The sequence below is a fragment of the Lipotes vexillifer genome, unplaced genomic scaffold (assembly GCF_000442215.2).
Source record: "Lipotes vexillifer unplaced genomic scaffold, Lipotes_vexillifer_v1.1 scaffold815, whole genome shotgun sequence".
NCBI classification, from domain to species: domain Eukaryota; kingdom Metazoa; phylum Chordata; class Mammalia; order Artiodactyla; family Lipotidae; genus Lipotes; species Lipotes vexillifer.
In genome coordinates, this window is record NW_006773723.1 from 3611184 (window position 1) to 3623567 (window position 12384).

The 12384-nt window shown below is 36.7% G+C and overlaps 1 protein-coding gene across 1 annotated transcript in view; it reads left to right on the plus strand.

The window, feature by feature from the left end:
• The window catches only part of CUNH8orf34 (chromosome unknown C8orf34 homolog), a 110656-nt gene that overhangs the window by 49657 nt on the left and 48615 nt on the right, over positions 1-12384 (plus strand). Inside the window, exons 2-3 of the mRNA XM_007448493.1 lie at positions 2681-2828; positions 8733-8864. Coding sequence (XP_007448555.1) covers positions 2681-2828; positions 8733-8864 — 280 coding nt within the window. The remainder of the gene's footprint in view (positions 1-2680; positions 2829-8732; positions 8865-12384) is intronic.

Here is a 12384-nt window from a genome sequence, read left to right on the forward strand (position 1 = left end):
CCTCAGAATCATTAAAGTCCGAATGCCAGTGGATATACATGGATTGAGTGAGAGACAGGGTAATTCCTCTTATAAATGCAATAATCTAGAACTAGACTCTTGATCAACCAAGATACCCAATACACCTTATTGCAAACATTAGCTCTTTTCATTTTGTTTATGACGGTTTTTGTCCTGTGTCTTTAGTCTCGTATATTCATTCATGGAATATAAGGGTATCCAAAACTAGCTACTAGACGGATGCTATTTAAAAAAAAAATTAACAGTGACTACTAGGTCTATTATGACTGTATGGTCCATCTCCTAAAGGCAATCTAGGGACACTTCAGTTTATTTTAAAAGGAAAAAAACGCAGAAACTTTCCATCTAACTGGAAAGTTAAAAAAAAAAAGTGCATGAGATCTTCAGAGATTTCAGGGTAGAAATTGCTTTAGCTTTAAAGCCCTGTCATCTGACCGAATTTTGCTTTATCGGAGTGCCCAGGCCTTCTGTGACAAGAGTAATCTAGTTGGTCCTTCTATTTATTTTTCTCTCTATGTTCTCATAGTTTTTGTAATGTACAGTTAATTTAAATAGAATATAATGCATCTTTTCTACAGTAGCAAAATCTAAAATGTTTTAAATTATGTTCCACTTCTGTGTAATTTTTTTTTTTTGCGGTACGCGGGCCTCTCACTGTTGTGGCCTCTCCCGTTGCGGAGCACAGGCTCCGGACGCGCAGGCTCAGCGGCCATGGCTCACAGGCCCAGCTGCTCCACGGCATGTGGGATCTTCCCAGACCGGGGCACGAACCCGTGTCCCCTGCATCAGCAGGCAGACTCTCAACCACTGCGCCACCAGGGAAGCCCCACTTCTGTGTAATTTTTTAATTGAACCTTTCATTGCTCTGCCATGTAGAGGAATGACCTTTTAAGTTATAACCATAATCATTGAGACTTTAAATAACAGAAGTAAAGAAGACCTTGCCAACTGGTTGTTTGCTTACCTGTTTTTTAGAATACAAAAACGTCTTACGATTGTGTGACAAATATTTTGCTTCACAGCGTGTTCATAGTAGAAATCGTTTCCTCTTTTTAGTTCCAACTTTATGTTCAGTCTGCACATTTTAGAAATACCTTGAATTATTTTATCCATGTCTCTGAGATCAACTTGGAATCTTGTCATCTATAAAATCCATTTAGCCTCTACTCAGATGAATCCATGTGTTTCTAGACTATTATAAATGTCAACAAATATCCCTGAGATACCACAGCAGTTTCTTGCGTAGGAGTTCAGAAGAGTGTGTTTTGCTGGGCTAAGAAATCTATGGATGCTTTAATTGTTGTTTATTAGGACAGTAAGGGATTTTAATTTCTAATATTTACCTGGGGTCAGTAAACCAAATGTTCATTCATTCATTGAACACCACCTAGGAACTAGGTAGAATCTAGACCCTAAGGAGAGAGTAGAGATCAAACCAGGCCAGTTCTTGGTCTTAGTGCTGTAGTAGCAGGGGAGAAGAGTCAGGCACAAACTGATGAGCAAATATTAAATGAGGTGATTCTGGAGAGTGCTAAATACTGCGAAGAAGATAAGGAAGTGATAAAAGCTTCTGAAGATTCATTAGCGTAAGCTTTTTTCAGAAGATATCCTTAGAGACTGAATGATGACAAGCCAGCCATCTGAACATCCCGGAAAAGAGCATTCAAGGCAAAGGAAATAGGCCACCAACAAAGAAAGACAATGGGATGGGGAATTTCCAGTATCCCTTTCTTTGGCAGTCCTAATACCTGATACCCAGTGTATCACTAGAACCACTGCCTCTCACAGAATCTGAACTTAAAATGACAATTGACAGACTAGAATTCTGGGCTAAACGCAACATGATGAAATGTGACTAATGTGAATCTAAAGTGGTGCATGCAAGTTCGCAAACCCAGTTGCACAGGACAGAGTGATGTTCAGTTGGCTTGGCAGCTGTTCATCGGAGAACAGTCTGGGGATTCTAATGGACCACAAATTGGCACTTGCTCGTGCTGTTCCTGATTGGCAAAAACAATGTGTAGATATTATTACCCTTAAGCAGATTTCTCCCCAATTTAAAGCATCCTTAGAGCTGTCTAAAAATGGGACTCTCCATTGCTTCACTCATTAAAAAAAAAAAGAAGGAAAGAACAAGAACAAGAAAGAATGAATACCTATCCGGGCTTTTGGAAAAAGGAACTTCTGATGGAGAACCAGTTGAAGACATTTTTTGGTTTCTGTGAAGCTGTGACTTGTTACTTGTTTCTTTCATTCCAACAACATTTTCTTCATTTAGGGATATTTATATATAGTTAAGAAAGAAAAATGATACTGCTATATAAGGCATATGGTGAGGTTTATTGAAAAGTTAATATATAATGGCATCTCTCAAAATACTAATCTGAAATTGAAAATTCTTTTTAGAATAAATTTCTAGTATGTTTTTGGAAAAATATAATGATAAAAATAAATATATCTTGGCTTTGCCATGTATTAGTTGTGTAACACAGTTTACTTCTCTGCACTTCAGTTTCCTCAAGATTTGGGCAATAACTTGTGCCTGCCTGAAAAGATTATTATGAGGATTAAATTAATTATAGTGCTTGGCAGTAATAAGTTATATATACATGTTTGCTATTATTATTAGATGTAAACATATGCTTTACTTTGCCTTCAGGAATTAATGACCAAGTTAATTACTGAGACACCTGACCAGCCAATCCCATTTCTCATTGACCATCTTCAGTCCAAACAAGAAAACCGTGGACACCTTCAGAGAACTTTATCTGGATCTGCAGCTCTCTGGGCAGAAAGTGAAACATTAGGTAAATGAAAAATATATTTTACAGTTAATGTTAATACATTTAAACTAAAATTTACAAAAGTCTTTCTCTTTATAAAGAGTAAATCTAGGTGGTTACCTAGGGTTTCATGTATTCATCGGAGACTTCATCTGTATGCTAAAATTTGTCAAAAAATATTCTTGAATTTGAATATATTGTTATGTATTAGCTTCAAAATATGGACATCTTTGTATTCAATCTGAATAGAAATAAGATTCAGATTTGCATAAAAGGCTTTCATTTCATATGAATGAAAACTAATTATTTTAAACTTACCTTTTTTTTTTTTTTTAAACTTCTTATCTTTTTATGAAGAATTTGAATTAAATGCTTATGGAGCTCATCCGTGTAGAAAGGTAAACAGTAGATTTCTACAGTTACCTTTTTTGTAGCCCAAATGGATAATTACTCTCTGTTTCCCTCAGTTTTTCTTTTTTTTTTTTTTTTTTGCGGTACGTGGGCCTCTCACTGCTGTGGCCTCTCCCGTTGCGGAGCGCAGGCTCAGCGGCCATGGCTCACGGGCCCAGCCGCTCCACGGCATGTGGGATCTTTCCGGACTGGGGCACGAACCCGCGTCCCCTGCATCGGCAGGCGGACTCTCAACCACTGTGCCACCAGGGAAGCCCCCCTCAGTTCTAGTTTTACCTTATGTAGTAAGTTCAGCCTGAGGAAGCTTTATTCACTCTATTGGGGAACCAGCCTTACCAAGTATGCAATAGCCTTACCTCCCCAATAAGCACTGGTGATATACTTGGGTAGACGTGACTTTGATTTTTATTTATAAAATGTGTGTCCGACAGCTTATTTCTTCTACACCCTGGTCTGTTCGTTTGGTATCAGTATTTACTTCCCAACCCAAATCCCCACTCCCCCCAGACCTGTTGCTTGGGTAGCTGACTCCTCACCTGACTCCCATGGTATCTGACTGACAGGATTCCAGATGCTCCTTGGGATAACACCATCACTTCTCTTCTCTTCTCTTCATGCTCTATGGGATCCCATGAAGGGATTTGGGTTTTCTTTGGCTGTATTCTCACATTGGTGCCTAAAGTGGGTAGGGAATAGGGTATCCTCTGAAGAACGTAGACAACTCTGGTGTTAGTTATCCATACAGAAGTTCTCTGCTGCATACAGGAAACTAGAATATGGGCTTTTGGCATACAAAAGAGGGGACTCTTGGTTTTTCTTGGCCTCACTGTCTTATCGTTAGATTCTTAGTAGGGTGGCTCTTAGGCATAGGCTCTGGTTTGTAGCTGCAAAGAAGGCACCATTCTTCCGAAGGTGGACCAGATAAACATCTATGAGCTCATTGAAGCTGATATGAGCCCATATTTATAAATTATATCTGGAGAGACAGTAGTGTATTAAATTCTGTAGCTTTAATCAGCAGACATTTAATATCTCACATTTTTCACAGGTCAGAAGTCTGTGCAGGGTTTAACTAAATCTTCTGTTTAATCTGCAAAGCTGCAAATCAAGATGTTGGAGGCTGGAATAGAATCTGCTTCCAAGCTCATTCAGGTTGTCGGCAGAATTAATTTCCTCACAACTGTATGACTGAGGTCCCTGTTTTCTTGCTGGATCTCAGCCAGGGGCTGCTCTCAGCAAATAGGTACAACCCACAGTTGTTTGCCACATGGCTCTTGCAGCCTGGCAGCTTATTTCTTTAACAAGTAGGGGAATTTCTTTCATTCAAGTTTACTAAAATGGAATTTTATATAATACAATGTAATCATGGCATTGACATCCCATTACCTTTGCCATATTCTGTTGGTTTGATGCAAGTCAAAGGTCCTGTCTACGCTCATGGGGAGGGAATTATTTAGGGCATAACATCAAGGGACAGATATCAGGGGGGATCACTTTAGAATTCTGACTAGCACAAGTACTTAATGACTCATTGCTTGGAGAGGGAAGGAGATTATTATAACTTCCAGTTTACTAGGGTAATAGCATAAGTGCTTGTTTAATAAAGCAAGATGGGAACACAGGACTAAATTTATGAAGACCCATAATAAGTCCAGTTCCTTTGGATGAATTTGAATTTCTTGTGGGGTATCTTAGTAGATAATTCCAGCAGGCTGTTGGATATGAGTCTAAAACTCTGGGAATGGGTTAAGGCAGGAGTCGCAGGTATGGCATTCAGGATTGTACACAGTAAAACAATGTGAGTGGGAGAATGGGAGAAGTTGTGGTCAAATTTAGAATAGGAGATGGACTAGGGGAAGGCAAGGGGCTTTTGCCTTAAATTCTGGCTGTTTTTTAGGAAGTGAGGTTGTTTGCTGAGGGCAAGAGGTTTGGGGATTGAATAGGGGAGATTGAAGTGAATGATATTAATTGTGAAAAGTCACCATGGGGAAGAAAAGAAGAGTTGGCAAAGGAAAATAAAAAAGACTAAAGCAGTTCTGGGGCTTCTCTGAAGTTCAAGACATGAATTAATGATGGAAACCATGGGCAAGATTGTGATTTTTTCCCCACAGTGCCCAGAAGTGCTGGGAGGAGGGACAGAAAAGCCTTTTGAGAGACTGATGAGAACTGTAGTCGTGCCCTATTGAGGACGGAGGGTGGAAGAGCAGTTCTGCGAAGGAGCTGAGGGTATTTGTGGGTAAATTGTGCAAGTGATCAAAGCACATGGTCTGGTATGAGAGGGTAGGGAACAAGGAAACAGTGTAGACATAAAAAGCTAGTCAGAGAGCTAAAAACCTTTGAGAGTCCTGTGTAAGGGGAGGTGTGGTGAAAACATGAAAGATTGAGAAGGACAGGGAAATTGTGATATTTGGGATCAAGGCTTTTGAGGTGGAATGATTCCAGATGATGCGAACATCCTGTGGGTGACCTGAGTTTGGGGGTGTCTGATGTCCAGGGAAGGGAAGCTCTTTAGAGTTGAGGAGGACAGAGAAGTATGAGGTTCAGTGCATGGTTTGTTTAAGGATTAAGAAGTCACCAGGGTTTCATTCTTGCTGTTAAAAGGTCAAGGGTGATGGTGCCAGTGTCTGGAGTAGGGCTGCGGCAGTAATCAGGATGCAGTAATGAAGAGGGGTGAGCAGTAGGGACAGGCAGCACTTACCACAAGAGAGGAGAGACTTTCAGCTTAATGCGGACGGACCAGAAAAACGCAGTCTGTGGCAGGTGACACGTGGTGGAATGAACACCCTCCATTCCAGGAAACTGCAGAGGGAGGGAGTGCCCTTGTGGAAGGAATGAGTGGCTCTCCTGACTTGAAGGAGGGGATTTGAAGATAGAGGGCTGTTTGTTTACCGTGGAACGTGTGCCTCAGAAGGTGAAGAGGAAAGATTTTAGAGGGAAGGGTATGGCAGGAGGGAGAAGGAAAGCCTAGACTAATTCTTGGGTGTGAATATTAACTGATGAAGTTATAATTCAGGTGACAGTAAATAATGCCAGTTTAAACTGTAACTGTAATCTTTGAATTATTTCTTTTGGTGCTTTTTCTAATTAGTTAGAAAATGTCTCAATTGTCAAAATATATAGGTCAGTACTTTTTGAAAGTATCTGAAGGTGCCCTCTTTTTGCTTTTAAATATATCCAGCATCTTGGGACATAACATCTTCTCAGAAGTCCATCATTTAATGTCTAGGAGAAAATTGAAAGCAACCTTGTTTTTACTCATTTTTCGATATTCTGTTATTAAATACTTATGGGATTTGTTTTTTCTTTATTTCTGATATTCCAAAGTTTTACTGGGACTACATCTAGATGTTTTGTCTTTTTTCTTTAATTTTTCATTTTATTCAGTGAATCCTTTCAATTAGCAAACCCAGGTCTTCAGCCTAGAACAGTTTTCTTCTTGTGTACTTAGTGTTTCTGTGGTGTTTGTTTTGATTTCTTCTTCAAGAAAATCAACTATGTATAAATTGAGTTTTCTTTACTTTATTGATAACTTCTAGGGAGGTTTGTCAAGCATGTTCTCTGTGTCACTGATTCAGTTTTCTGTAGTATTGGTTTTCTCTTTCTGGCTTTGTACACAAATTTAAATGTTGGTACGTATTGCATTTTAGCTTCCTGTCAGTGTTTCCTTATCTTCTTTAATTTCTCTTAGCAGTTATATTTTTGTAGTTTTATCTCTTTTCTCATTTCTTTTTGCTTCACAGAGTCTGTTTTCTTTTATTTTTATTAAGAAGATAAAATAGCCACATTCTAAAATTTAAAGGTTTTTTCATAGTAAATCTTTCCCCAAACTGTGAATTTCCTCTGTATTTTGAATGATGTATTTTTGTTTTTTATATTAAATCTTCCTTCTTAAAATGATATTTATTTTCTGTTTGTTTGAATTTCAATGAGGCGTGATCTGTCTAGTTTAAGGTTTGTCAATAAATAGTGGAGGTAGACTTCTTTTTTGTTCGCTCACCATATAGCTTGGAACCGTTTCGTTTTCAAAAATTTGGGGGAGACAGGTGAAATCATGGTTGCTACTAAAATTTCCAGTATCGGTCAAATCCTGTAGGTCTCTGCTAGACTGACAAGTGACTTTCTGTCTCTCATCTCTTTTTAACCGAGTAAATAAGAGCAATATCATTGCTGGAATATTTAAATTAATGTGGATTTTTTTTTTCCTTTCCAATAGTGGAGAATTTAAAAAGCCACAAAATCCAATATATCATTGTTTCTGGCTCCTTTTAGTTTTTCTTTGTATCATGAGATGCTATGTTTTGTGTCCATGATTCTTTGTTCTTTTAGCTGTGTTGCGCTGGAAGAAAGTACGGTTCTAGTTTGTATGTAAAACAACAAATTCTGATAGATTGTGAAACAATATAAGGCGATGAATCTGAGGTAGGGGCAAGCATTGTGGATGTCTAGAAATTTTTCAGTCTCTTTCTGATATGCCGATCTTTTGTCTTAATTCTATCTATGGAAATACTTCCTGGGTTCTGGCAGAATATAGACCAATATTTCTGTTCCTAGTGTTTTAGAATATTTATGCCTCTTTTGGTATTTAATGGGATGTTGGAAGTAGAAAAATTGGATAACAGCTCATTAAGTACAAACTTAACATGAAAATTTGAGGAATCCCTATAATATTTCATGATGTCTACTTGGTATTTATAAGTGGGTAGTCAGAGAAAGATTTATGAGTCATCCATAGAGCTGGGATGATTTGAAGCTGTTTAAATTTAAACAAGAAGGCAGAAGGAAACTAAGGAGTGTCATACAGATGAAAGATAAGGAAGCATGAATAAGACAGAGAAGGAACAGTTAGATAGGTGATATGGGGATGAGGAGAATGTAATGCCCTGAGAATAAGAGAAGAAAAAATTCCACAATATAAGTCTGTCTAAAAATATGGAATGCAAAGAAGTTAAGAGAGATGAACTCCTGGAAAGATCATTTCATTTGGAAGTTGGTATGACACTGACCACCTTTGAAGGGGAACTGCAGCTTTCAGTAAAGGTGGTTGAACTACTCTTTCTTGAACAGAACAGTGGAAAAATTGAGGGATACTATGGAGGAAGTGTAGGTGAGCATCAGTGGTTTTATGTGCCATAGTGAATACAGATAAGGTAGCATCAAATGAGTAAAATTTACTTAAACATTTAGCTGTTTTTATTTACAACAGAATACAAGGCTTTATTCCATGACACCCATTTATAGAGTGTTATTTTAAGTAATCTGTGCCTTAAAAAGACTTTCGAATAATTTCACAGTTTAACATGATCTTAACCATATTAATATATAAGCTAATTCATATCAAATTCAAAACTCAAATTTACAGGAGAAATAAAGCAAGTAATACTTTGGGACATTTGCATTATTTTGATATGAGGTGACATAGCGTTTGCCAGGTATATCTAATTACTTCATGGATTTAGTTTTTGACCAATCATGAAATCACTACTATTTTTATATGTATTTTTTTGTTTGTTTTAACAGAACATAAAGGAACAAGAAAGGAATTCAGAAACTATGATAAACCCTGGCAGTTAAATGCAAAGAAGCCTAAAAAGTCAAAAAGCGACCTTGCTGTGTCTAATATTTCTCCGCCATCACCAGAATCAAAATCATGTAAGGAAGTTTGTCATTCAGATATTACTTAATGTATGTAAGTGTGTGTTAGTAAAATGAAGAAAAGGTAAGAATTGAAGCCAAATTTTTTATCTGATATTCTGGCTATTCTAATGAATTTCACATTTGTTTCAGCATTAACATTGAGCTTTATTTATATATAGCTACTCACTCATATTCTCAAGCATATGTAATTGCTTTAGGTCTCTTTGAGTATAATATTCTTTTAAGAATGTAAACTGCGTGGAGCAGGTCCCTGACTTCTCATGAATAGTTGCAGTGTTTTGTCACATTCAGAGCAGTGCCAGCCCTACATTTAATAAAGGACATGAAAGCAAATTAAATGTTTTAGAGGGAAAGCAAAGAAGATTTCTGTTCAAAACATTTAACAAAATTTAAAAAAAAATCCTTTACCCAGGATCTCTCTGAAGCCCTACCCATTTATTACTGAAGCTTGTATATTTGCTCTCTCCCACGGTGATAAGCACCCCCTTCTCTCTCAATGCCTCTCCTCCTTTCCCACTGCCTTTCTAGCCACTAAGTTTTTCCCGTGCTCTGTTACCACCACGTACGCATAACCATGTCATGTAGCTTAGGATCTTGTAGCAAGTCAGTTGTTCTTGGAAGACAAGAGGGCTTGAAAGCTGTTCTTACACATCAGTTTCTTGTGGTTGTTACAGAGTGAGATGTTTGATTTTAGTTTAAACAGGAAAAAGAATAGGTAGAAAATATTTATTTTTGTTTGAAAACTTTGAAAAATCATTATGTGCTAAGTGGAATCTGAATTTGGGTCATTTGCGAAAAATGACTGAAATTAACTCCTTGAGAGTTTCTTTATTTATATAGCGGTGCTCATAAAAAGTATTGTGTCAACCACAAAGTTCCTGTGAGAATTATGTGAAGTACTATAAACTACAAATGGTCTTTTAAAATTATGATTGTAGCTGAATTATCCTGCTTCACCGGTTTGGTTTGTAAAATTCGGTCCAAACATTTAAGGAAATACACAAGTTTAAAATTCAAATGTGTTGTTCACAACCATATTCCCAGTAATGTCCAGTACAGTTTCTGGCTCAATTAATAAGTGTTAAATGGAAAAAAAATGTGAAGTAATAAATGAAAAATGAAATCAGTCAGTCTCACATTTCCCTTTCTGTCCTTGCAAATGTCTTTCTGTCTGTCTCTCTCCCCCTCTCCCAATGATAAATCCATAAGCCTAGGGACTTATTTTAGAGGGCTGAGTCCTGGATCGCATCACCTTGAGGGCAGAATGCTGTAAGGTCTTTCATTTTGCAGAGCCTTTGCTATTTATGGGATGCTATGTAGCCACAAAATGTTACTGGTGGACTGGCATCTGATACCTTTTTCTGTTCAGGTGACCTACTCTCAGCCTCTGGTTCCATTGGGCTGTTAGCTCTTTAAAGGAAATTAATAACAAAGTATCATGAATGTTTAATAATATATGTAGAGATAATATATTTATACATGACAATAAGATTATAGGATTCAGAGTTATTGATTGGAAATATATTGTTGAAGCATAAATTAATTCCTGAAGTAATAGAATATCTTTTGAACATAGACCATGGTAAGTTAGAGCTGTAGATTGTAATATGTAAAGCACCACTAAAAAGAAGCACAAAAAAGCATAAATAAAAAGTTAATAAATTTATTAAAATAGGAGGCCCCCAATTTTTTGATTTATTCTCCCAAAACAAAGGCGAGAAAAGAGGAACAGAAATAAATAACAGTCTCCTATTGAAATAAGTGCGATCCCTATCCAAAATCTAGCGGGTATTTGACCCATGGAAATTGGCAGTATTATTTTAAATTGATTTGGAAAAAGGGAAAGAACCATGATTATCTAAAGCAATCTTGAAAAACATGAAGTAGTTTAGAGAATTTACCCTACCTGACTTCAGGTCTTATAGAACTACCGTTATCAAGACAGTGTGATTTTGGTGAAAGGATGGGCAAATAGATCAATTGAATTTAATAAAGCGTCTAAAAATAGACCTACATATGCGGTCAAATGATTTTCCACAAGGACATCTAAGCAATACAGTAGGAAAAGAAAAATCCCTTCAACACTGAACATTCATATGGAAAATACACACAAGTTGATCCCTACCTTAATTCATACTGAAAATCAATCGGAGATGGGTCATAGACTTAAAGATGGAAACAAAAACAATGAAACTTCTAAAATAAAACATACAAATATAACTCTGTGACCTTGGAGAGGCAGAAAAGTTTTAGAGATGTTCTAGTTACCATGGCTTCATAACAAATCACTCTAAAATGCTTTATTTTAGGTTAAATTAGCATAACAAAAATTAACCATTTTAAAGTGTACAGTTCAGTGGCATTTAGTACATTCAAAATACTGTGCTACCCTAACCTCTTTCTAGTTCCAAAACATTTCATCATCAGAAAAGGAAACTCGGGAACAAATAAGCAGTCACTCAACATTTCTACCTCCCACCAGCCCCTGGGAACTTGCTTTCTGTTTCTGTGAATTTACCTATTTTGGTTATTTCATATTAATAGAATCATATAATGTGTGATCTTTCTGTGTTTGGCTTATTTTACCCAGCATAATATTCATATTTTCATGGTTCATTCCCATTGCAGCAGGTATCAGAACTTCATTCCTTTTTTGTGGCTGAATAACATTCCATTGTATAGATATACCACATTTTGTTTATCCATCCATCTATTGTAGGGTATTTTGGTTGTTTCTACATTTTGCTATCATGAATCGTGCTGCTATAAACATTCATGCTCAAGTAACTGTTTGAACACTCATTATCCATTATTTTGAGTATATACCTTGAAGTAGAATTGCTGGGTCATGTTGTATGTTTAAACTTTTGGGAGAACTGCCAGTTGTTTTTTATGAAGGCTGTACTATTTTACATTCCCACCAGCAATGTAAGAGGTTTTCAGTTTCCTCACATTCTCACCAACATTTGTTTTTTTCTATTTATAACAAACATATTATACCATCCAAATGGGTGTGAAGTGGTATCTCACTGTTGTTTTGATTTGCATTTCTGTGATAACTAATGATGTTGAGTATCCTTTCATGTTCTTCTTGGCCATATGTATATCTTCTTTGGAGAAATATCTATTCAGGTCCTTGGTTCATTTTTTAAAGTAAGTTGTTACTCTTTTTATCCTTGAGTTTCAAGAGTTCTTTATATATTCTGATCCTACACCCTTATCAGATATATGATTTACAGATATTTTCTCTCATTCTGTAGATTGGCTTTTCACTTTCTTGATAGTATTCTTTGATATGCATGTTATTAATTTTGATGAAGCCCATTTATCTATTTCTCTCTCTCTCTCTTTTTTTTCTTGTGCTTTTGGTGTCAACTCTTGCCTAATCCAAGACCATAAAGATTTACCCCTATGTTTTCTTCTAAGAGTTTCATAGTTTTAGTTCTTAAATTTAGGTCTTTGATTCATTTTGAGTTAGTTTCTGTTTATGATGTAAGGTAGGGGTCTAAATTCA